The following is a 27,549-nucleotide window of genomic DNA, read 5'->3' as shown; positions in this document are numbered from 1 at the left end:
ATGATAATTTGCTTTCTAAGAACTGATTAGATAGGCAAGAAGCCTTTGAGCCTAATAATAGGTCATTCTTGGAAACAGGAAGCAAAACTGTGCCAAAATTAAACAGTCCCAAACACCAAAGGTTCAAGGTCGGTTTGAAACAGAAACCACAAATTTTGATTGGATCTAAACTTGGCAGTATAAGACTCATGTGGATTTTTTTCTAGTATTATATAAAGGAGATATATACACAGTCTAACAAAGGGAGACAGGAAAACCAGTTTAAACTAGCAGAACATTCAGGAAAGGATTAAAAACTCAGATCTGGTGTAGTGAACGGATCTGGAGTCCCTGAGTCTCACAGTCTATCACTAATGCAACTGGAGTAAGTAAACAGAAGGATAAATGCTTTTGGAGAAATAATTTACCTTTTCTGAGGTGAAAGCATGGCAGATAGCACTATGCCAGGAACACATTTCTCAGAGAGAAAGTCCAAAATGAAGAAGTGAGAGTTCGAAAGTTAGAGTTTAAACATAAAAAATCTGCTTTCAGAATTCCCATTTTCTTAATTTATATGATATGGTTAACTGGGGCAATGTCCCCTTACCTGGGTATCAGGGGTCCAGGAAAAACAAAAAGATGTTTGTGAAGTGTTTTCAAGTTGCTAAAAAGACAGTGGAAGTATACATTAAAATAATTTACTTTTAAAGTACAGCAGTGAAAGAAACTATTATGTAAGTGGAAACCGGTTTTTCATTGTCAGAGAATCTCATGGAATATTGCTATTGAATTTGCTAGCACTTCACTGAGTTTCTTGAAGGGCCTTACAGTTTCAAAAACTCAGACCATAATATTTGTTAAACTTTTTTTTTTTGTACCGTGAAACGCAATGAAGAAAAGTATAAAACATAAACCCAATGACTGATTATAAGACAAAATATCCTAGAGCTATCATATATAGGTCAAGAAATAGAAAAAGGTCAACCCGCAAGTCCTCCCAACAAGTCCTCCCCAAGGCCCATGCCATATCGAGTTGTTCATTAAAATAACCCCACAGTGTTTTTTGTGGGTAAATACACTGTAAATCGTGTCTTCTAAAATTAATATCCCATGAAAATGGCATATTCCAGACACGTTTGGGCAGTCCTGGTAAATTCAAACCAACAACAAGCCAAGATCTGTATTTGGTTTGAGTGAAACACTTCAAGACAGGACTTAGAGATAATGAATACAGTCAGCATCCACCAGAAAACTCCACTTTGCCCTAGTGGTGCCTTGCTTTGCTATATTTGCACTGTTGAGAGCTGAGACTCACTTGTGGGCTTTTCTCTGTGGTCTGAAAAGCTAGTTCCCTGAAGAAGAAAAAAAGGCACATAGAGTAAGATCTACAGGCACAATTTGTGTGGGAGTGTTCCTCTTGGCCTGATCTGGCCTTCATTTTTTAGGATAAAAGAAGAAACTTGTCTTCTTCACACACATTTCACTTTGTGTTTTCGCTTCTGTCTTTCTCAGGACCCAAGGCTTCTTCTCAATTGGAAACTGTTTCTGGCAGCATGTATGCGGTAAGTCTTTGTGTAGCTAGAGATTCCTCAGAAGCAGGTTCCAAGACAGTTTCTCTTCAAAAGAGGCCGTGTCCCTACTGTATATGATACCTCCTCTCCTCCCCTTTTAACAATCTTCATACATATGCTTTGAGATGAGCATGGAATTGTGAGATTTTGCGTGTGGGTTTTGTTAAATTCATGATGGCAGTAATGCCATAGCTGGATGCAGTTGTCTGGTGAGTAAACTCAGTCTCTCTCTATGGCTTTACCAAGAGAAACAGAAAGAATGAATGGGGTTCTACTTGTGTGTGCTTGCCAGCAGCTTCTGAGCCGCTCAGGTCTTAGAACTATTTCTCTTCCCAGCACAATGCGGATTAGAAGCTTCCTGACTAGGACAGGATTGACTTCACTTGCCTGCCAGATTCTTGTGTCCTTATCTGTTATCTGATCAACTGCTGCTCAGCTTCCTTGTCCAGGTGTTTTCCTCACCACCTTGCCTGGCTCTCTGGCCTCCATGTGATTGCATCCTGCCCATCTTCTGGTCTCCACCGCTTGCCTGGGCTTGCGGTTTGTGAGGCAGTCTGACTCCCAGAGTGGGTTCTGGAGCAAGGGGAAGGCACACGACATACTGTTACCCTCTGGCACAATGTATCTTATTTCTTTCCTTTCCTTTTTAAAGATTTTACTTATTTAATTTGACAGAGATCACAAGTAGGCAGAGAGGCAGGCAGAGAGAGAGGAGGAAGCAGGCTTCCTGCTGAGCAGAGAGCCCTATGTGGGGGGCTCGATGTGGGGCTCGATCCCAGGACCCTGAGATCATGACCTGAGCCGAAGGCAGAGGCTTAACCCACTGAGCCACCCAGGCGGCCCAATGTATCCTATTTCCAACCAAACTGCTGGCCTAGGATACTTAGCCTTTGCCTTTGTTAGAAGTCCCTCGCCAGCTTCTGAACTCGCCTCCTCTCCCAAACACTCAGCCTCGCCTCACTTTTCTAAGGGCTTGTGCCTGCTTTGTCATATGACACATTCTGCTCTGGGCAACAGACGGACAGCAGCACCCGTCCTTGTTTAATGCATTCTGCATCACTATTGCATCAGTGCATTTGTGTACTGCAAAATAACTGCATCAGTTATTTGTTTTTCCAGTTATACTGTAAGGGCTGATTGTGCTGCTTCCACACCCCTAGAATCTTGGACTGAGCCTAGAGTTTAACAGGTATGTCAGCACATTTATTGATAAAAGATTTTAACTTGGACCAGGATGACTTAAGTGCTATAAAATCTAATTCTAGCTCTCTCAGTGTCTAATACTAAAATCTTAGGCGGGTGATTTGATATTTTGGGTTCTCGTTGTCCTCATTTGCAAAACAGAGATGATCGGATCATCACCACTGGTATGGTGTCTAAGACTGCTTTCAGCTTCAGAGTGCTTCAACTCTTCTTAATGCTCTGAAACTTGGTTAGAATCTTCCAAAATGATAGGACTTAATTTTCACACTAAAAGGGATATCTGGATTGTTCAAAACTGATTTTCAGAGAAAAGCAACATTTAAACCAAATGATCCATGTTTCCCTTTCTCATGCCCGTTATAGTGCTTAGCAGATCCATTGTAGGATGAATGTTAAGAGATGAATCGCCACCTAGTGGACACATCCCTAGGTAGTGACCTCCCCTCCAGAACAAGAGGGAGCTTTGTTCTCTTGAGCCCATGGGTCCTACCCCTAGTTTCTCTTTCCTTCACCTGACACACATCTCAACCTTATCATTGCTTCTGACTTAAAAAAAAAAAAAAAAAAAAAAAAAAAAAAAAAGAACCAAAACAACAACAAAAAACCAAAAACACAGAAATATTCATATTGGCAGGAGAAGATGTATTTATTTTGCCAACATTTGACTTCATTTTTACCTATTTGTGTTTTCCATTCATAGTGTAGTAGACATTTTAAGGAAAAAAGATAAGGTCCAGCAAACTCAGACTGGGTTTTTTTAGTCTCTTATCAATCTGGTTTGAAAACAATCCTTGAACATTCAGAGACACCCTGGCTAGACAGACAGAAAAGGGATAGTAGAGTTCACATGGCTCCCAAGCAGAACTGTCTAGAGAGCCCAGCCTTTCATCCAGTTCTTCACCAAATGTTCAGAGTTTTACAATTTTCCTTGTTTAAAGGAAAACCATTTAGAGGCTAATCTAAGGCTTTGGATTAGTAGTTATTTCAATGTGAAGTGCAATCTTCGGCTGGATAATGTTTTCACTGAGCTTAAGGACACCTAAGTGACCTCTACTGAAAATGAACAAAAGGATATGATTATACTATGTTTTCTTTCTCCACGTGAGGGAAAAATGTCCATAAATTCTGTCACGAGAGGTTCAAAGAGGCTTAGGAGAAGGTATTCTTGGTTAATTAATGAAATATCAAGAGGATTGCTATGAATCTTCAGCCCAGCTTCTGATGCCTCTAGGTATTTTATTATTTTAGCGCAAGACCTTCTTCATTTAATCAGCACTATGATTCCTTCCAGCAACCCCAGATTGGCTAGCTCTTCAAACAGCAGCACTGAAGCTCAGTATTTCTCCAGCCTTCTCCACAAGCATTTATTTTTCCTTGTTCATTAGTATTTCTCTGCTACTAAGTGCCCACTAGCCAGCTCATGACATGCTGATATTTTAATTTCTGTTTCCTACCCCACCAACCCAGTGCAAAATTTCTTCACTTCTCTACAGACTTTTGTTTAATTTCTTTCTCTGGTATCTCTTATTGTGTCTCAAAAAAACTTTTGAAATGCTCTGAACCTAAAAATAACTCTTCTATTGATCCAAATACCTATTCAAATAAGTTCTCTCTGACCCTTCCTCCTTCCTTAAGGAAATAAGGAAGTTCTCTCTGACAAATAAGTTCTCTCTGACCCTTCCTTCCTTCCAAGAAAGTAGTTCAGAGCAATTCCAACTAAGGTATTAATACACTGTCTCTGAGTTCTATAGACACATTTCCCAGTGGCAATTCTCTAGAGCCTCAGTCCTGACTAAATCACTCAAAGGATTATATCAAGATTTCTAAGCCATATTCTTGTATCACTGCTCTTGAACAGACTTTATAGGTTTTCTCTTCTTACCTGTAACTCCCAGAAGCTGGTTTGTACATCATTCCAAACAGCCAAAAACCAGGACTCAGTCAAGGGGGAAAAAATGAAGAAATTATATGCCTAGAGCCAACCTTGGTCATGCTTCCCTCTACCCCTGGAGGAAAATACACTGTCAGACAAAAGCTGCCCTTGTTCCTCCTGTACATTCATACCCCTAGCAAAATCTCTAAAGAAACTGCAGACAAAGTAATTTGAAAGGAATGTGCTCATCAATAAGCATGCAATAAATATCTGTCTATATACATTAGACTGTCTTCAGTGTTGAGTAGAAAACAGAAATAAATATAAAACATAGTTCTTGGATTCTCAGAGCTTACATTGTTTGTTTGGCAAAACTTCCATTTAAATATTTACAGAAAACAGATAAGCAGGCATGCCCATAAATCACATCTAATTTTCATATAGAAATAATGGCAGAATGAAAGCTTGTGTTGTTGACCAAGAACTTGATGCTAAACCCTTTATAGCATTAATCATGAGCATCACATTGAATTAAGTAGAAATTGTACTTCTGAAAGAGGTATCAAGAGCTCAAACAGTGAAACATGTTTGAGCTCTTGTAGTCGGTCAAAATGGTGGACTAACAACAAAAATATATGTCCATATCTTAACCCCTGGAACCTGTGAATGTGACCTTATTTAGAAAAAAGGGTCTTTGCACATGTAATTAAGTTAAGGATTTTGAAATGAGATTATCCTGGTTTATCCTGGTAATCCTACGACAAGTATCCTTATAAGAGACAGAAGAGGAGACACAGACACAGAGGAAAAGGTCATATGAAGACAGAAGCAGGTATTTTAATTTTGCAGCCACAAATCAAGAAACCACTTGAACCATAACAAGTTAGGAAAAGGCAAGGAATGTTCTCCCCTAGAGCTTTCAAAGAGAGTGGCCCAGCCAACACCTTGACTTCTAGGTTTGACTTCTAGTCTATAACTGTGAGAAAATAAATTTCTGTTGTTTTAAACCACTAAGTTTTACTAATTTGTTATGGCAGTCACAGGATACTAATACTTGTGGTAATAAATCACATAAAGCCTTTTTGGGGATGGTCTCTTTTTCCTTACTGTAATTTCCTGCCTTTCCTTTATGAATCAGAATTTAAATGAATCAGAAATGAAACCAGTAATGAATCAGAAATTAAAGGTAGAGCCATATACGATTAATGAAATTCAGTAGAGCTTCTACAGGGAGTGGAATAGCAGCTCTGAAGAGATATCCCAGGATGAAAATAAGAGTTAGAGAAGCTTACCCATGTGTATCTGTTTTGCAGTCACTTTTCCATGTATTCAAAGTTCTGGGTAACAAAGGAATTAAGGAATTAGCTTTTTTTTTTTTTCTTTTTTTTTTTTTGTAACCTGTTATTTTCATTCAACAAATACCACACACATTTTCTCAGGCTAATAAACCCAAATCTAAAATTACATTCATGGTTGGTAGTGTATGGAATTAGTTTTGGTTCATCTGTTACCTCCAAACCAAAGTCTGTCTGGCTTCTTGAAGCAAACCCAATTAGAAACTTGTGTGTTTTTCTGTGTAACACAGTTGAAGAAACAAAATAATAAAACTTTGGAATATCCAAACCAACCCGTTTGCACCTTGATCTGTTAACAGTGTTATTTCATCATTTGGGAATCCTTAAAGCTCTGCTTGGATTTTGACCAAATTGTTGTCGAAATATGATCCTGAATATGCATAATGAAGAATGTACCTGAGACATACGGCTGACTTTACCACATAGCATTTGTTTGTAATTGCTATTCATCTTGGAGGAAAACTAAGATATAACTTTATATTAATGAGATTGATTCCTAAACAATGCCGGGTTTATAGCTGGCACTACATAAATATTTGCTCAGTGAATGAATTTATTCAGCTAAAAAAGAGTTCAACTTTAAGTAGCCCTACACTTATTAGTAGTTAAAATAAACCCATTCAAACTGATGGTATCTATAGGAAGCCAGAGACAACCACCAAATGAAGCCCATCAGATTTCTTTATGTAGAACAAACAGCTGCAGGTCCCTCAAAAGGCTAGAAGAGCGATGCTACCTGGGGTCACATAAGAAAGAGAGTTCGGTGTGGGGAGTTGGGGGGCACATACTCTGTCTTAAGGGAGCAGCCACTACTCAGCTGGAGCAAACTGTCACCATGCAGAAATTGGAGCCTAATTTGCCATTCATCTCATATTTTCAAGAGAAGCCAGAAATATACATGAGAACACTTGCCATTTTAAAAGTTGGCAATGAATTCGCTCTTTTCAAACACGCTCTGTGGTGGCCAAACAAAACACATCTGCTAGCCAGATAGGCCTAGAGTCCTCCAGGCTGGGTCTCTACTTCTTAGTATCTTTTCCTTTCTTTACTTCCCTTGGACTTTTCTCTATTTCCTTTTTCTTTCTTTCCCTCCTTTCAGCCTCCGGAATCACTGATTGTTGAGAAACTAGGTGTCTGGGATAAAAGTTGTGCAGGGCAGGAAGACTGGAGAACTGGATGTGTTCTCAATGTCAGAACAAGGTTTAGTTTGATCAAGTCAGAAAACAGGGAAACAAGTAAATGGGTTTTGGATATCATAAATGCTCTGTTTAGTCCATAATCTAACAACTGTCTAATAATTGAAACGTTAATTAACTTCTTTGGTTCTTACTTGTACCATCCATAAAATGGGAGTGATTGCACTAACATCCATTGCATCATTATTGTGAGACATAATAGTTTTAAAGGAACCTTATCGATATATAGGGCCATAAAGCTATTAATCATACAATAATTATTAAGAACAAGAGGCTTGTTGGTGTGCCGCATGCTTTTTTTCATATGATAGTTATAATTTACCGAGCACCAGCAATGTAAATAGCCAGAAGTCATATAGTTGTAAATCAAACATGCTATATTGAGTTCTACAAGATAGTGTATAAAGTATATGGTAAAGACTAAAAGTGATGTACCATTTTAGAGGAGAAGGTTGGTGACAACTAGAGTGAAAGTGTGCTAGAAGTAGTGGGACTTACACCAGACTTTAAAGACTGCAAAGGATAGTGATAGTGTTACTGGCTTATTTCAGGAGTCAAAACAGATTTTACTTTGGAATTACATTTTCATGTATGTGGCCTGTGGGAAGCACCAAACCGATTTAGTTGGTTTCCCAAACTTCCTTCATTCATTCGTTCTTTCACCCGATGTTGATTGACATCTCTGTACCTAGGTACTTTGGCTGGTGCTGGAGATACACTGTCTTTGCCCTCAGGGAGCTCACCATCAAGATGTTAAGTTGAGGGGAAATGCTAGGTTAGTTGGGATGAACCTTCTTGGGTGGGACTCTTGTATGTGGGTGTGTGTGTATCTATGTGCGTTGAGCTGAAGGATTTTCAGATCTTTTATTATCCTTGAGTCTGGAGATACAGAGAGAATAGCGTATGGAGAGTTCCTTTTACAGATTCGCAGTTGGGACTTATTGTTTAAATTTAGAGATGCTGCACCTGAAAGGAACAAAACTGAAGGACTCAGACTTCCTGGTTTCAAAGCTTGCCACAAAGCTCCAGTAGTCAAAACGGAGTGGTACTGACACGAGGACACGTCACTCTGGGAAATGAGGTACATGAAATCGTCAAAACCATAGAGACAGAAGGTAAAATGGTGGTTGCCAGGGGCTGGGAGGACATGACGAGCATGAGCACTTCGGGTTTAAAGGGCACTGAATTTCAGTTTTGCAACATGAAAACAGCTCTAGAGATGAGTGGTGCTGACGGTCGCACAACCATCTTGAATGTGCTAAATATCACTGGGCTCTATATTTTAAAATAGTTATTCATAAGAGTGTGCTTTATGTTATGTGATTTTGCCACACTCCAAAAGCTGGGGGAAAAAATAAAAATGATTTTCCAATAATTATGGTAAAACATTGACTTTGTCATCTTTTAAAGACGTCAGCCTACACCACTTAAGCTTTCTGGGTTTTTTTTTTCCACACTTTACTCTTCACTGTTGTTTTCTGTTTTGCCTCATTTCAGGGCCTCTGGCACCAAAAAAGCTAGTGTTTAAAGCTCTTAAAAAGTGGGTGCATTTGTTCTCAGGCCTTTTACATGTAGTGAGGGTATTCCACTTCCCCAGTCCCATCTCCAGTCTGTACCTGCATTGGAGGGATTTATTACAAATGTACACCTTGTATACATTTGTACAGGACCTCCTCTTTGCCTCGGGACACTCACCACCTGTGAGAGGCTCCCCCAGAGATTGCTCAGCCTCCTGGGAACCACTTCTCTTCTCCTGAAGGTTTGTCACTTTCCACCCCCACCACCTCACTGTGTACAAGTCCTTGGTTTCACCTAGAGTCTAGAATCTTCTCATCTAGTTTTCTCATCTAAATTGGCTTTCGTTTGGAATAAAGCAAAGATAGAAGGATAACATGAGGGGACTAAACTGTGTATAAACTGGAACACTCATATCCAGAAGCCCATGACTTCTCCTCTCTGTAACCTCCCATAAAATTTTAGCCAGTGGCTCAGATCACTGTGTCTCAGGGGTTGTCCTTCCTCTTGGGATGTTGGAGAGCTGCATTTAGCTCATACCTACTCCCCCAAATATTGTTTTAACAGATGAAGCATACTGTTGACATCAGAAAAGATGCAAAGCATAATGCGGTATGTTCATCAGCTCCCAGAACACCTAAGGCAAGTAGGTTCTTTACAAACCCTATTTAGTGAGAGTCATTTGATAAACCACAGGAGAGGTAAAATAGGATAAGTGAAAAATTCCTTAGAAGTATCTCTTGCAGTTCAGCTGATGTATAATTGTGTTTCTGAACTAACCCATAACCATCCTCACTTATTAAGTTCTTCCGATTGGATGCAAAGCTATGAAACTCAACACTGAACTGTCCTCTCTGATCTGAATGTGTAAATAGTATGAAATCAACTAATTGGCCAATTATATATATCCAAGATATAATCAACCAACTGGCCAGGATATATCCATTTTGCTTCTCTTCTTCCCAGATAAATAAGCGAGAAAATGCATTTTCTTATGTTCAGTGTACTTCATGATGAAGATCCAACATCCAAATCTAACACCATATAAATAACAGACTAATTATTTGATGTCCATTGTAAACTAAAAGATTAGAAAGCGTGAGATAGGACCGCAGTTTCCTTTAATGATCACATCTTTCTTGGTTTACTTGGTAAATCATACTGTTCACATCATAAGAATGAAGGCGTGCAAGAGTGACACTTGTGATCAAGGTAAAATAAAAGGGCCTAGATCTATTCCCTTTCCAGAAATAGCTGGAAAATTGGACAAAATGTATTACACAGTGGCTTTCAAGTAACTGAAAGTCAGGCAAGAAAATGTAAGAGATATCGACAGGAAATGAATACGGCGAGTTCCACCATGGTCCTCGTTTACTGCCAAGAGAGCTTCCAGGCCATGGTGCTATGTGTCTAAGCCATGGAGGAACTGAAACTTTCAGGCACTGCTGGTGGTCATATAAAGGGCTCAGTGACTTTGGACAACAAGTTAGCAGTTTCTTTAAAAAGCTAAACAGACAAATACTATGAAATCCAGCCATTCCAATCCTAGTTATTTGCGCAATAGAATGAAAGTGTATGTCCTTGGATTTGTGTGTGTCTTCATAGCATCTTTATTTTAATGGCTAAAAAACTGGAAACAAACCAAATGTCCATAAAGAGATGTATGAATAAACACATGGGTAAAATACATACAATAATATACTACCAACAATAAAGAGGAATAATCTATAGTCTGTTGATACTTACAAGAGCATGAGTAAATCTAAAAGAAAGAAGCAGACTGCATAGGATACATACTTATTCCACTTACATAAAATCCTAGAAAACATATATTAATCTTTAGCGACTTAAAGAATACCAACAGTGGGCTAGGAGTGAGGGCAGAGGTAGAGGAAGGGCAGGGTTGCATAGTGACCCAGTGAATATTTTGGAGATGATCAATATGTTTGTTGTTTTACTGTGGTGATGGTGTTACAGGTGTACAGATGTCAAAATGGTCAAAAACATCGTACACTTTTAGTACATGAAGTTTATTGTATGCCATTGAAAAGTATGTTTCAAATGTTTAAAATTGCAGTAAAACATACATAACAGAAAATTACCATTTTGATCATTTTCTAACTGTACCGTTCAGTGACATTAAATACATTCACGTTGTCTGGTGCCACCGTCACCAAACTCTTTTCATCTTGCAACCCCAAACACATGAATATGTTTGTCACTCATATCTCAGTAAAGCTGTTGGAGGAGAGGGAGGGGAGGTAGGGCAGAAGGAGAATTTTTGGAGGATTTTTTTTTCCAGCTTTTTAAAAGGAGAATAGATTGTGAGACACTAGCTTTATTATTTGTCATTTTTAAAAGCCGATCCCACGATGCTGGGCTTTTTGCAAAACCTCCTGTGTACATTACATCCTTCAATCTTCACAAGAACCCTATGAGGTGTAAATAGTATTACAATCCCAGTTTCACAGATGAGTAGACTGAGGAATTGTGTGTGTGTGTGTGTGTGTGTGTGTGTGCAGAAAGCGTAGAATGAAGTTACTCTTCCAAGTTTATTTGACTAGTAAAATGGTGAAGCCACTTTTTAAGCACCGGCAGCCCCTTACCATTTCAACTCTTACATGTCCATGAATAATTTTTCAGTGACAACAAAATAGGTGCACTGATCATTTTACTTCATTTGGAAGACTGGGAAGGAAACAAAAGTTTCCTGAAATATCTCAAATCTAAAATTCCTCAAAAATCTGAAATGGAAACCAGATGTGTTCTTTCTCATCATTCATTTTTCACCCAATAATTTTTTAGGATACCTTGGTGTTAAGCACGGCTCCAAAAATTTGATACAAGTACAAACAAAACAAAACATGGCCCTTGCTTTTAAAGTCTCATATAATCCATGAATTCTAACAGTACTGTGATACATGTAATAATGAAAGGGTGTGCAGTTTACAGTAGCGATTCTGAGAGGCAGCAGGAGCTGGGGTGGAGTATAATAAGCAGGCGAATCACCTGAGAAATACTTTTACTACTATACCTTTAATCCAGGTCTTGAAATTCTGCTCAGGTTTTTCTAGATAAATAAAGGTGGGAGACAGGGAAAGAAGTTTGTAAGTTGTAGAAATGCTGTATACGAAGGCAAGAGGAGGTAAAAAATAAAAGAGCAGATGTTTTCAAAGGTAGAAGCCACAGGGAAACGAGTTCTTTAAGTTAATTTGTTATAAGGAAAATCATCAGTATTTGAGTTGGAAATTTCTAGAATGTATGTAGTGTCCATTAGGAGTTCATTAGGCTACTGTAATTTCCAGAAATAATTAAAACTGAAACATGTTGTGTTTTGTGCCCAAGAGGTAACAAAAATAGATGAACTTGAGGAGGTTTGCTGTGATACACACTTGAGGTCACAACGTGTGACCTAGGATTGCTAAGTACATGGTATCTCTAAGTGGTATATCAGTAAGATGAAAATACTTTGAGTCTGGACTAAACTTTTCCTGGCAAGCTAAACTTTACATGGAAATAAGACCGCCTCAAAGCTATTTTAACAAATGAAATGATGTTTATTAAACATATTTTACAAACTTTGCACTTTCATGCAAATGTCATAAAATTCTTTTTCTAAATCTCGATTTCTCTTTAAGAAAATGGAGCACTTGAAATGCCGAAACATTTAATGCTCATTTTCCCCTTCCAGAGTCCAATTCTTATAAAATCACTGTTTTACTTTTGTTGGAAAATTTTAAGTCTATAATTTTTAGTACCTATAAACAGATTTCTTAGTTGTGTTCTTAAAAGATTCCTGTTTTTATTTTTATAGATTATTGACCCAACTTTTAAACATTACATTAACTTTGGAGAGACCCCCAAAGACAGTTTTTTTTTTTTTTTTAAGGCCAAAATTTCCTAAAGATTTTGAGGTTTTAGTTTGTGTTTATTATGACTACCTCAGAGACTGATAGGAGTCTGAGAGCATGGGTAACATATTACAAAAAGTCCTACTGAACTTATTTCAAGAACATTTCTATCTGTGAGGGCTAATATCCAAGGCTGATGCTATCATGTTGTTACTTTGAAGCATGGTAGGAAAAAAAAAGGTAAAAGGAAGCATTTAATTGAATGAAAGCAATGAAACAAAACACCAATTGATTTTTCTGTGTTCTTGCGTAAAACGGAAAGAGGTCGAAGACAAATTATCAAAATAAAAATAATGTCCCCAGAACTGAGTTTATCAGAATGACCAGGATGGTAAGGATTTAAAGAGCACGTAACTACATCTGAGACCTTTCAAATGTGATAACTAGTTTTGCCACACACTTCCCCCTCCTCCTTTTATTTTTTTTTAATTAATTTTTTTTTTTTTAAGGAAGGTGGTAGCAGGGCAGTCCTTGTTCTGTTCAGCTTCAGTTTAGCAAAGAAGAAGAAAAGAGGAATAATATTTACTATCTTGGGACACCTGGATGGCTCAGTCATTAAGCATCTACCTTCAGCTCAGGTTATGATCCCAGTGTTCTGGGATCGAGTCCCGCTTTGTGCTGCCTTCTCGGTGGGAAGCTTGCTTCTCCCTCTCCCACTCCCCCTGCTTGTGTCCCCTCTCAATGTGTGTCTCTCTGTCAAATAAAATCTTTAAATAATACTATCTAAACAGTAACAACTCCCTAGCAAGTTACAGTATTCTTTGGAAATTCCGTTGCAGCCTGACACAGGAATATATGACTATGTAGAGACTGGACTGTATGTGATGCATGGAAGTAGCAGTCATGGGGTCAGACAGATTTGGGCTGGTTGAGGTAGTGGCCTTCGCCTCTAAACTTCACATTTCTCTTCTGTAGAACCAGAATAATAATACCCACTTTTCAAGAGTATCATGAAGATATGCTTGGCCTACATTAGGTGCTCAGCGATTGGTGGCTATTAACAACTATTATTTTTACTATTGTCATTATTATTTTTATTATTATCATAATTGTATTTGGAGAATGAATAAGAGAAATTTAGAGTTCATCTGAAATTATAGTATCTTTTGGACGAACAGTACCCTGGAAACAAAATATTTTTGTTTCCATAACAGGGAGATAGTATGATGATTAGATTTGTCACCAAAATAGAAGTAAGAAATCAGTGCCAGCTGTGTGCATTTACTTTAACCAACGACAACATTCTTTTTAAAACCTAATGGTGGTTGTCCCATTCAATTTAAAAACTACGGTTGGCCGGGTTCCTGGGTGGTTCAGTCAGTGAAGTGTCAGACTCTTGGTTTTGGCTCAGGTCATGAACTTGGGGTATGAGATTGAGTCTCTCGTAGTCTGCTTGAGATTCTCTCTTTCTCCTTCTGCCTCTGCTCTTCTCCCCTTAATCTCTCCCCCCATGCTTTCTAAATAAATAAAATATTTTTTTCCTTTTTTAAAGAATTTATTTATTTATTTATTTGACAGAGAGAGATCACAAGCAGGCAGAGGGGGAGGGGGGGGGAAGCAGGCCCCCCGCTGAGCAGAGAGCCCACCATGGGGCTCGATCCCAGGACCCTGAGACCGTAACAAATAAAATCTTTAAAAAAATTTTTTTTAATACAAAAATGATAATTACTGTTGTCTGCAAACGTCTTGAATGTAACTTTACCCAGCATTTTAGGTTAAAATTGTTCTAAAATCATTGCTTCAAGATGCCTAACAGTATTGCCCCATGCCAGCCGCCAGCGGTCAGGTGAACCCAGCATGGCCAGGGGCCTTCACCTCAGGCCACAAGTCCTCCTGCTTTCCTTCTGGCTCTCTGGAACAACCGGAGACCATCTCTCAGACTTGCTAACACAAAGCTAATTTTCAAGCAATACAAGAGTAGTTGAAAGCACTCATTACAACTTGGGATATAGTAGATATAATAATGTTTTGTTTATAGTAATACAGCACTAGGTATGGGTAGGAAAACTTCTGCTTGAGTAAAGATGGCTTGCTTTTAAGACTATTCCATTTCCTATGGAAATGGACAAACGGGAAAGAAGTGACTTTTCAAGAAAGCAGAAAACTTTTGTGAATATTAAACTATAAATCCCAGAGTGTCTGTAGGAAAGTATCTCTTAGGACTCTGGAGGCAAAATTCAGTTTTGCAATTGCTAGTATTAGGCATGTATGTTTTAGAACAACTGGCAGATAATTGCAGGACCTTTTTACGAGTCATTCAAATATAAAATGTTGACACTTTTTCAGAAAGCTACAGAACGGATATGATATATCCTAATGATAAAATGATACTTTGCAGTTGTTTTCTTATTACAAATTAATTATTTCAATCATCACTTAACTATATCTCCCAATTAATGTGCAGCTTTAAGTGCAGAAAATCAAATTGGACCCTTCAAATAAATGAATCCCCAGATATCGAATGTTTAAAGTAAACTAAATTTGAATCCTTTATCTAATCTTTCTTTCACTAAAGAAGTCTCTAGTCATTTATGTCAAAACTGGACCTCCCAAATGGAGTTACTGTGTACCTATTTCCATCTTTAAACCACACATTTGATTCAGAAATCAAGTAATTACTGTACAAAGGGATCTTGGGAAGTGCAATCACTTCACTGGCTCATGTGAGTAAAATATGGATGCTCAATTTCCATCTTAATGCATGCAAATGATAGACCCACACATACGGGCATTATAACTGGCCCCATGCACAGCCTGTCACGTTCACTACTGAATTTAAAGACATATCCTCTTCCTCTGAGCATGTTGAACAACATTCAGCAGGAGAATTGTCTCCAAGTCTATTTTTGTTTAAAATTCCTACTTTCATTTCTAAAGTAATAAATATTGAATTCTGATGCCTATCATATTTTTATCTTTTGCCTAAGAACATTGATATATTACTGTATTTGATTTTATAGTGAAGCTGGCATATTATCCTTTTAGGTTCTATAATCCTTGCAGAGCTTTGGGTCTAGGATTTGCTAAAGGTATGGCCTAACCTCCATGAGACTTTCTTTCCTCGTCTAAGCAATGGGACTGTACTCATGGCTGCCGTGTACAGAACAGAGGCTGTACACTGTGCGGTGGGAAAGATGCTTGCACAACTATACACAGTAGCTCACCTCTGTCCATTACAATATAGGTTTAATCTTTCTAACGGAGGCTCAGAATTAGAGGGACTTGGCGAGCTGCAAGTTTATTTCTCTCTCATGGGACAATCTGATTAATTAATATAAGCTCCATCAACACTGGTATGGCAAATTCACAGGGCCAAGGACCCAGGCTCCTCCTCTCTTGCCCTTTTGCCTTCCCTAGGCTGTGGTCTTTGTACACATAATCAAGAAATTGAACTGGGTTTTACGCAGCATTTTAGGCAGCAGAATGAAGGAAGCGAGGAAGAGGGACCATGTTGCCTTCCTTGAATGACATATCATAGAAGTTGCTCACATCATTTCCTCTCCTGTCCTATTAGCCAAAATTCAGTTATATGGTCCTTACTGGCTGCAAGAGAAGCTGGGAAGTGTTGCCATTTTCCCGGTAGTGATGATCCAAGGAAGCTATGAAAGAGGTGTGACCTGTTGAGCAATTAGTTAGGGGGAATATATTGACTGTATTTACTTATTTTCTTATTTCTTGATGCACTGGCATTTGGAGCCTTCCTCATGGAGAGACTGCCCCTCCTAGAGCTAGCTAATTCCTGGAGATGGTAAACAATTCTCCTGGGAGTATGCCTTCCAGATATAAACCAACCAATCCAGAGCCTACAACCCCAACCAACCCCTTTATCATCAAACACACATCAAGCCAATACCAACCCTGTATCTCCCCAAGGCCAGGTACTAGACCACTACGGACCATCTCACTAGCCCAGAGCCTGCCAAAACTATTCCAACTGTCCAACCCTAAAGTTACTCAGTGTACCTACCCTTTCTTACCTATTACTTACCACACACTAAATAATAAATAAAATAAAACTAATAATAAAGGCTCTGGGCCATGCTCTGCTTTCACCCCTTATCTGACTCCTGACCATCCCTGGTCCTTCTCCATATGACACTGTGTGGCATGCAATGTGTCTTATTTCTAGAGATCTATGTGTGCATACTTCTTCCTTCATGATGATATTGGTGTCTTACCAAATCTAATAAAAACAAATTCAGGGTACATTTTCAATTTAGCGAACAACTAGATATCTCTGCCATTACACCTCTTATTATCTTCCACATACACTACACTACACAGGGATTGTTCAAACATTAAGTGACTAGTGAATACTAACTTTGTAACTTTGAAAATACTAACATTCTGTAGAAATAGAAGGGAAGATATGCAATCCAAGAGTAAAAAAAATCTTTAATAGGAAAATTTTAAATTTTTAACATGGTGTCATACAGTCCACATTAACAACTTTCACCTTAAACTTTTATTCTGATTTAGTAAACACTGTACAAGGAATGGCCAGAGTTGGAAATGGGAAGGATGAAATCTCGTCCCAGTGGTTGGTGGTGAAGGGGAAAGTAGAAACTGGATCGCCTAAGCTTTAGAAACTTTCCAGGGTTGTCTTGTCTTTATTTTGGTTGATGTGATGATGATGGAAATTTTTACCATGAATTACTGAAATTTTACTTGTTATCTTTTTCTTCCTCTTTTTTTTTTTTTTACTACCTTTAACTTTTATCATTGAGGACATGAGTGAGAAAAGTAGAAAGATAGACTCTTCCAATTTGTTGCCTTTAACTGCTCACATGGGAAAAAAAGGTTTTCGTTTGTTTGTTTTTATCCAAACTATTTGTCAACTGTTGGACTTCAAATGCCACACTTATTACAAGGAAAAATCTCCCAGCAAATGCTTTAACAAAAAATATAATACAATTACTTCTTATGACAAACTGGTCGTGTAGTTGACAAACTTATGGCATAAAAGAATGATTCAGTGTACTTGTTTATATTACACATTTCTGGGTTTCACTCACAGATATTCTAATTTAGGAAGTCTGGAGAAGGGCTTAGACTCCTGCATTTTTACGAGCGCCACAAGTAAGATTTTTAAAAAGATACCTTTACATACCTTCGAAATATAATTTGTATAACACACAATTCACATTTAAAATGTACAAATAAATGCCTTTCATTATATTTACAGAGTTCTGCATCTATCAGCACTGACATAATCCAGAGCATTTTCATGACCACAAAAAGAAACACCACACCCACTAACAGTCAATCCCATTTCCCCATACTGCTCAGCCCGAGGTAGTCCTATTAATCTACTGTCTGTCTCTATAGGTTCGCCTTCTGGACATTTCATATGAGTGGAACCCTATAATATGTGGTCTTCTGTGTCTGGCTTTTGTCCCCCTAGCATAATGTTTTCAAGGTTCATCAATTTATAGCATGTCTCAGTTCTTCACTCTTTATAATTGCTGAATAATATTCCCTTATATGGATATACCACATTTTATTTATTCATTCATCAGTTGATAGACATATAGGTTGTTCCCATTCTTGGAACAATGCTACTATGAACATTTGTAAGCAAATTTTTTGTTGGCATCTGTTTTCGTTTCTCTCAGATATATACCTAGGAGTGCAATTGCTAGGACAAATGAGTAACTTCTGAAGAAACTACCAGACCACTTTCCAAAGTAGCATTACCATCTTGCACTCCCACCAACAGTGAGCAGGGCTCTAAATTCTGCATGTTCTCAACAACACTTGTTATAATCTGACATTTTGATTCTAGCTCTCTAGTGGCTATGAAGTAGAATCTCATTATGGTTTTGAATTGTGTTTTCCAGATAGCTAATGGTATTGAGCATCTTTCATTAGTTTACTGGTTATTTGTTAATCTTCTTTGGAGAAAGGTCCATTCACAAACTTTGACCATTTTTAAAAAAATAGGTTGCCTTTTTATTATTGAGTTGTAAAATTTCCTCATCTCTTCTAGATAAAAGTTCCTTCCCAGATCTGTGATTTGCAAAAATTGTGTCCTATTTTGTGCGTTGTCTTTTCACTTTCTTTTTTTTTTTTTTAAAGATTTTATTTATTTATCAGAGAGAGAGAGGGAGAGAACGCGAGCACAGGCAGACAGAAAGGCAGGCAGAGGCAGAGGGAGAAGCAGGCTCCCTGCTGAGCAAGGAGCCCGATGTGGGACTCGATCCCAGGACGCTGGGATCATGACCCGAGCCGAAGGCAGCTGCTTAACCAACTGAGCCACCCATTTCTTGAGGGTATGCTTTGACACCGTGCACGTTTTCAGTTGTGATGAAGTCCCATTTTAAAAATTTTTCTTCTATTGCTTTTAACGTTGGTGTCAGAACTGTAAAATACAGATTGTTTTCTATAGTGGCACAAAATATACATTGAAAAATACTGATCTAGTTGTAGATGGTCCTTGACTTGAACCAGTGCATTCACTTGGAGCTGGCTCTTGTGAATTGATTGAGAGCAGTCTTCCGTAGGAAGATTAGCCGAAGCCATGCCCCAGTAACAAGACACCACCTTCCATTTATTTGTTCGTCTAATGGCTAGCCCCAAGTTTGCAGGCATTATGAAAATTACAAAGAGGGGCCAGCTGTGGGAAAATAGAGTCCCTTGGTAAAAGTCTTGGCAGGTTGTGTCAGAAGTGGAAGAAAATCTGCCCCTTGCTCCTGTCGATTATAGACCTTTGCTGGGTCAATGGTGTAACTAGCAGAGCTTGGATGCTGTTTTAGCCCCTGCTCATTTGCTTGGCTGGACACTTATATAGTGCAAAGATTGAACAGCAATGCACAGTGGCCCTGGCCAATTTGTTAGGTGGGTCAAATCTTGTTAACTCTATTGTGTAGGTATTGTTACCACCATTTTGCCAGTGAGGAAACAGGTTGGTGGGCTTGCTCAAATTCATGAAACTGGTAAGTAGTCGAGCTGAGATTTGTTCCCCCCTCCTATGACTTCAGTTCTACAAGACTTTCCACTCTGCCACTGTTTTGTATTCTGTTTGTCACTCAGGTTTTAAGACCTTAAAGCTTATTAAATTCCTCCATCTGAAACCAGATCAAGAACTGCCAGACATGTCGGGAACCTGTTTACCTTGCTGAAGTCTGTGCTCAGATTACTACTTCCTTCCCGTTGCTTCCCTATATCAAACCCCTGACCTTCCTATTTAGAACTTTCCAAGGCTTGACAGTGTTTCTCTGCCCTTACTGCTGAACCATAGCCAGATCTCTTCTCCCTGCATGGAGTTACCAAAATGCTATGAATCAGAGGAAATCCTGGAATTTGGTATGGAATTGCCATATCACGGGAATGCCTAGAGACTTTTCATTCAAATGAGACATGAAGGTCTACAATATGAATTACATGCACACCTACAGTTCCATAAAGACACAGATAGAAAGTCAAGGGGTTATGACAGAGGAGACTAGAGGAAAGGTTTTTGTAATATCTTTCTTGCTGGACAAATCTGTTTTCACCAGCAAGATACATCTTGCTGCATTTCTAGACAACCTGACAACCTGCTTTACTCCTCATCAATATCTCCTGTGCTACCATCCCCCAAACTATATGCCAGGTTTTTTTTTTTTTTTGTGGTGATTACTATCCATTTTCTCTCTTCTTCTCAAAGGAGAGGTGAAGGGGAGACTCCAAGATAAGTCACAGAACTTGAGGATGTTTCTAAGAAGTGGAGCTCAGTGTATGTACTCAGAAGGGGACTTTGTGGTTCATCCTTGTACCTACCATACAGGAGTGAAGGTATTTGGTGGGAAGTGATTGGAAGGAGAGAGGGCACAGGGAGCCTGCACTCCCACTATTTGGTCTGGCGAAGACCAGAATTTGGGTCTTTTTCTTAATGAGCTAAGTGATAGACAGGAAGTAGCTGCACTAGAGCTGCCTCACTGGTGTCCCAAGGGTCAGCTGTCAGACTTGGGAAACAACAGCAGGGGGTGTGGGGCGTATCAATTGAGGCTGAGTTGAGGGTGAGAGAAGCACAAGTGCACCCCCTAGGGCAGGAGATTGCACTGCAGGATGTCCTTTAAAGACTCCTGGAAAGCGCACACTTGACTTCTAGGTGGGCAGCATTGGGACACCTGACCCATGGAGGGCATCAGCTGCCAGTCGCTGTTGTCCAGGAAGCTTTAATTATCCCCAAAAGTATTCTAACAGCAGCCCATAAAGAAGAGGGTCTTGTCCCTTTCCTTCCCCCTCACTTCTGCATCTTTGTAGCAGGAATGCTGAAGCCTAGAAGAGAGCAAGTACAGAGGTCCCCGAGTAGCCCGCCTGGCCCTGCCCCATGCCAGAGTCGGGGAGGGTTAGGAAGAGTGAAAACATAGACACCCTTCTTCCCTGGTTTCATATCGCTTGAGCCACAGGTAGAGAAGCTTTGGTGGAAGGAGAACCTTAATTAGTCTATGAGATTCGTATTTTCAACTATGTAAAAATAAGCATATGTTACTGAAAAGTGTACAGAGAGTTATGGAACTTTACTCTTAATGGGAAGGGAACATTTAACACAGCACTTCAGACAGTGATTGGGAAGAAAAACAATAATATTCGGTGGTCATTTTTTAACCTGGAAGCTACCAAATAGCTTGCTTTCAGGCAACCGAATTTTTCATTCACCTTTGCTTTTTACTACCCCCATTCCCACTGTTTCGTAGGCATTAGCTCTCCGTCTGTTCCCAGGTTAACACTGCCCTCCCTCAGCTTCTTCCAATTCCCATCGGGACCTGCCGTAACTGTTAGGCATCACTGGGTCACTTTAGGAAATCATTCCCAGTTATAATCCAGATTCCCTCTTCTTCCTCACTCTCTTGATATCTGCTTCCCCACTTCTTCCCCCTCCAAAATGCACATGTCTTTGTCACAGGAGGTCTTCTTTCCTATTTTGTTTATAGCTTCACGGGCTATATTTATGAATAGTGTAAAATCGTGCTTTTCGTCCTCACTATACATCACCTCAAAGATAAAAAGTCAAGAATGTACATTGAAGAGTGCAGATTAACCATGTTCTTGGTTAAGACCCACTTAGGAAGATGCATTATTACCACTTGGGGGGCTGGGTATTTGGATCCCTCAACTACAAGGGGAAAAGGGACTTCTTGGCCCCTAGAACAGGAGCTCAGGTGGAGTCATGGGCACTGGTCGAACATAGTAAGGATAGGTGTTCCCAAGAGAGGTAGCTGGGTAGGGAGGCAGCATCTTCCCTGCCTGCTACATTTTGGTTTAAGCCTTCCTTGATTCTTCAGAAATCCTTGTGTATTGGTCCCCTTTTTTCCTTGAAATCTCCCTGCCATTGCTTTCTCCCCTTCCTAAGCCTCTGTATAGCATACAGGCCTCTTGGGAATTCATAAGAGTGTTTACTGTTGTGGGTATGGGTAGGGTAAGCAAAAGAAGAAAAGGAGAGCATAGACAAAGGGAGTAAAATGAGTCTTACCCTCCACTAGATTCCCACCAGCCTTCCCTTGGATTGTATAAACTTATGGTTGGAATCTTAGGATCCTTCCGATGAGAATCAGTCCTCAGACCATTTTGCAGGGCCTGTTGAATGTTTTAAGAACAGGAAGCACTGGACCAACTGTCCCACGTTCCGAATGACTAGGCTTTCTTGCTTCCAAACTTCTTACTGTTCTCTCTCATTTACTTCTCTGCCTACTTCACTCTTTAGTGGTGTCCTCATGGCCTTTGTAGAAGCATTTGAGTTTTCACTGTTTCTTGAGACAGAGAGTATGAGTTATTCCTGTTTCCATTTCTATTCATTAATGATAGTCTTTAGGACATAAAACATAATCAACAAATATATTCATTCTACATCTATTAACATATCTATCGATCACCTCCTGTGGGCCAGGCACTGTGCTAAGGAACTGTGTGAGAATGTGAACCGGACACAAAAAGGCCCTATTCTCACACAGCTTCTGTCAGTGATGACATGTGGAAAGTAAGAGGAACTCCACATGAGGTGAATTTATGAACTAGATCTGTCAGAGGAAGAAGAGGCACTGAGATTTAGACTAGGGATCCTGCTAATGAGGCAGCTCTTGTGTGACAAAGTAGCCTTGATATGATCCCGGCATGGGGGGAGCATGGCCTCCTCAGAAGGAGCCATGGCTGGATTCACACTCCTCCTTGATACCTTAAAACCTGTAGCCTCATCTTGCCCTGAACCAAAGCAGGAAACCTGTTGCTGCCAGTCCTGCCTTTCTAGCCAGTCAAGTGGTGATTAGAGTTTTGAGAATTATAGCATATGTGATTGGTATCCCACCTGGCATCCCCTCACCTTATCATTTCCTGCAGGCTGGCCCAGTTTCCCATCACAACCCCTGGATCTTTTAGCCTGGGAAGTCTTCTCTGGCCACCACAGCCCAGTCTGCAGGCACATATACCCAAGGGGCAGAAGATTAACAAACCTTAGAAAAGCCCTCAACCTGTAAATAATCCAGAAGGGAAACCTCTGTGGTGCACCTTCTCTACTCTTTCTCAGCAGCCGCCAGTGGGAACGAGCTCCAGTTACCTATAGTGACAGCCTGCTTGAAATGCATTCTCCACTAGCCTCCTTCCCTTCCTTGTCTCCTGCCTTCTTCTCTACTGATGTTTCTTGGTCTTGCTTCCTAAATGAATTGCTTGCATTTGAATCCTGGTCTCGGGCTTGCCTCTGGGGGAACCCAAACTAAGATAGATAGCATGCTTTTTTATTTCTCCTTTTAAATTTTTTGGGAAAATTTCTCATCCACATTTCATTGGAATTTTGATAGGGATTACATGGAATCTATAAATAGCTTTGGGTATTAGGGACATTTTCAAAATATTAACTTTTCCGGGATATCTTCCCATTTATTTGTGTCATCTTCAACTTTTTTTCCTCAATGTCTTATAGTTTTCAGCATATAGTTCTTTAACTTCCTTGGTTAAATTTATACCTAAGTATTTTATTGTTTTTGATGCTACTGTTACATGGGATTGTTTTATTTCCTTTTCAGATGGTTGTTACTATATAATACAAATATGCAACTGATTTTTGTATGTTGATTTTTACTGAAACTTTACGGTATTCCTTTATTAGGTCTGAAAGTTTCTTGGTGAAATATTTAGGATTTTCTATATATAAGATCATGTCATCCACAGACAGGGACTCTTTTTCTTCTCCCTTTCTGATTTGGATGCCTTTTAATTTCTTTTTCTTGACTAATTGCTCTGGATAGGATATCCAGTACCGCATTGAATAAGAGTGGGAAGAGTGGACACCTGATATTAGAGAAAAAGCTTTCTACCATTCACCATGGAATGTGATGTTAGCTGTGGGTTTGTCATACATGGCCAGGCTTTCATCATGTTGAGAGTAAAATGGTGGTCCAGGGGGAATGGAGAGATGTTGGCCAAAGACTACAAACTTTTAATTATAAAATGAGTAAGTTCTGGAGACCTAATGCACAGCACAGTGACTATAGTTAACAATACTGTATTGTATACTTGAAAGTCACTGTGGGAATAGAGCTGTAGTGTTCTCACTGAAACAACAGCAACAAAATGATAATTATAGAGGTAAAAGATGTGTTAACCAACCTTACTGGGTTTAAGATTTCACAATATCTACATGTATCAAGTCATCACATTGTACACCTTCAACTTACATAATGTTATATGTGATTTATATCTCAATAAAGCTGGAGAGAGATACTGCGTGAAATGATATGGGGGGAGGAGGCAGTCACAGGTAGCTATGACCAAAGAGAAGGAAACAAAAGTTCCCAAGAGAGTTGCAGAAATGGGGATGGGAAGGGCTATAACACATAGTCAACGGCATTTTTGAGGGGAGATTGTGAATTCAATACAATATTTAAAATCAAATTATTTCAGCTTTGTGATGACTAAGAAGACTTTTTAGTGCCTATTCTTTTCTCTCATTTTCTAATGCCTCTATTTTGATGCCCATGTCCATCAGCCAGAGACCCCAGTGTCCTTGGAGTGATCAATTTCCCTGACCTTCTTTTCTGTTAGGATGACATTTAATGGTTTCCTTCCACTTTCAACTTCAGTTTGATTTATCAACTTCAGAAGGCCTGAGTTCATGACATATAATGAACTATTTTTATTGTGGAAAAAACTAGAAACACAATTTCTTCATGCACAGCAAGATTAATGCCTGGACTCAATGTCAGTAGACTATGCATGCAAGTGATTTTCCAGTAAAGGAGATTTGTTGAGCTGTCATTCTTCCCTGATCTGTTTGTAATCAGTGACATGTTCTTAAAAGATGGCTGGTTAGACCAGCCAATGGACACACACACACACACACACAAATGCTTTTTTTCCCTTTAAATTCATTAGTCATAATGATAACCTAATGATAGTCAACATAATGATAGTCAAATAATAACCTTGGCCACTCCAATAAGTTATTTTTTCTATAGAGACTATAAACTTCTTTAGACTGAGGAGCAATTCTTAACTTTTGAATAATGCTTGAATGCCTGAGGTCTAAAACAGTACACATTAACAGTGCTCAGTAAATGCTTGCAGGGTTGAACAAAGAGAATAGAAATGAAATTGAGGGCAGTCTGTTTGTGATAAGTATTTGCTGAGTCTTATAGATATTCTTCTCTTCTTTTTTCTTGATGAGCTATCGCAAATATTTGATGTCCTTTGAATTGCAGGGTTAAAATGGGATATTTTTTGACAAAAGCCTAAAGTCCCTGGCGTTCAACTTGTCCTGGAGTTCTTTTTGCTGAAAAAACTAAAATGGAATGCCTGCCTGTTACTTCTGTGTCTTGTTCTGATAGTTATACTGAAGTTCTCACTATGTAGAACTTCCTTTGTTTGCTGTCTTGCTTCGCACCTTTGCTCACCCAAGACATTAATGATGCTGGGGTGGTTTTTGGTGCCATCCATAGTGCTTTCATCAAATTTCTTGTCTCTGGGTCCCATTGTACTCTGATTAAATACATGGAAGCTGGTACTTGCTGAAAATAAATAGTAAGTGCAAAAGTTTTGCCTCTTAAGAAAACCTCTGCATTTTTCTCTGCCCTACCGCAAAGATGGTAAGATCTCTACCACTTCCTTGTGTTCAGAAACCAAATCCTTCAGTTCATCTTGGTTCAGTGAGACAAATGCTTTGTAAAAAGTGACCTATATTTCTCGGGCTGTGGGAGGGGAAGAAAAGAGTTTGAGAAAGTGACTGAGGAGGAGAGTAAGGTCGACACTGTCTCGGTGCAATTCAGTTGAACTGCTTCATTTATGGCTTGAACTTTCTCTTTATAAAAACGATGGCATTTTTGATACTCTGCTCCAGACAGCTTTCCTGGGGGCGGGTGCAGATGTGCTGAGCCATTTGGCTGCCGTGTGGACCGACTCAGAGAACCTCTCTTCTCCCTAATGAAGTCATCTCCTCTGGGTAGCCCAGCCTTTCCCATCACTCCATGTTGGAACTTGGCTTTCCTTTGCATAGTTCCGTCGTGATGTAGATGGTCTTCCAGTTAAGTTCTGGAATAATCTGCCCAACCATGAACAGGACATTTACAGCAAAGAAGAAAAAAAAAAAAAAAGACTTTTATTGAAAGAAACATTTTACTGTAACATTCTGATTTGGGGGTTGGGGAGCAAAGTCTCACTCTGGAAAAATCAACTTTTTCATGGCTTTACGAAGATATTTGTCTGTGTTTAATTTCTCTGAGTAATTTATATATGCCAGGATAAAGAATAATGAGATTGTCACCCTCACTTTGCCTTTTGTAGAGTTTCCTTTATTTTTTAAGGAAGGCAACAAAGACCGCGTATTATTTCTGCATTTCCTAGAAAACAAAGAGGGTTTAAAGTGCTGGATAAAATATCTCTCCCTAACATGTAAAAAAGAAAAAGAAGAGAAACGAAAAGAAAAAAAAAAAAAGAAGAAGAAAAAAAATCAATGAAGCAATTTTAGAAGTTGGCTTCCTATTTCTAGGCACTGTGGAATTAGTTAAAGGTACATTTTTTTAATGACATGTTTTTTTCACCATCCACAGAGGATATTTGCTTCATTGTGCCTAGGATCAGTCAGATCAGGGACTTGAAATGCGAACCTGTTTTCTGAATGTGGGTGGGACTGGAACCTTAGGGCAGCAAAAGATGATACCACGTCTAAGAATACTTCACCTGATCACTAAAAAAGGCGAAGACTTGAAATGTGATCCTAAAGCTCAGAAGGAGGTTCAGATGAAGATAATGAAATTCCCTGGACACCCACCTGCCAGCTACACCTTTCTTGTCCAGTCATTGGCTGACTGCCCCTTACTCCTGCCAAGTTCCTGAAGACAAGATCAAGTCAACGAAGCAAGGCACACAGCTTCTGGCTTCTGGTTTCTTGTAGACACCAGCACTAGGAATGAAGATCTTGCTTTATTGATACCTGGGACGATGGAGTTTACATAAAGGGGGACGCATAGAATGAGATTTTAATTACTGTTTGATTCAGACTTGAGTGTAATGGACAAAGTTGTTTTGGTTATAGAAGATACAAAAATATATTTTCCCATTCAAAAACTTGTGATAATTTTTCAAACATGAGAGAATCAGAAATAATGCTCTGTCATTCACTTTGTCTTCATAAAGAGACGGGGAGAGAGGGAGTGAGAGAATGGAGAAAGAGAGAGGGAGGGAGACACAGAGAGAGGGAGAAACCCTCAAGGACAATTAGATAGAAATAATACATAGGCAGAGTCTGCTCTGAATGTACCTTTATTCTTTCCTTTTTATTTCCTATTATAGATAACTAGAGAGGAAAATCTGCTTGAGAGAAAACAAGCTGATATTGGGAATGTCATTTCATTTTAGTTATGGGACAACCTGCAGAAGTGTTTAATTTTCTAAATAATGTTACAAGCCAAAGCAAAGAAAAGGCATGCGGTATAAAGTTGTTCAAAATTGTCCGTGTTCTGACAAGAGAACTCTTCC

At 39.2% G+C, this 27,549-nt stretch overlaps 1 protein-coding gene across 3 annotated transcripts in view; it reads left to right on the top strand.

Annotated features, from left to right (window-relative positions):
- The first annotated feature begins 1,491 nt into the window (after positions 1–1,491).
- The window catches only part of VCAN (versican), a 139,608-nt gene continuing 113,550 nt past the window's right edge, over positions 1,492–27,549 (top strand). For 2 of the 3 annotated variants that reach the window (XM_044266110.1, XM_044266088.1), the window contains exon 1: positions 1,492–1,541. In XM_044266110.1, the coding sequence (XP_044122045.1) occupies positions 1,533–1,541 (9 nt within the window). In that variant the 5' untranslated portion in view covers positions 1,492–1,532. The remainder of the gene's footprint in view (positions 1,542–27,549) is intronic. The other variant, XM_044266107.1, reaches the window with a different exon arrangement.

This window comes from Neovison vison, chromosome 1 (genome assembly GCF_020171115.1).
Source record: "Neovison vison isolate M4711 chromosome 1, ASM_NN_V1, whole genome shotgun sequence".
Lineage (NCBI taxonomy): Eukaryota > Metazoa > Chordata > Mammalia > Carnivora > Mustelidae > Neogale > Neogale vison.
This window is presented reverse-complemented; position numbering and strand designations above follow the sequence as displayed.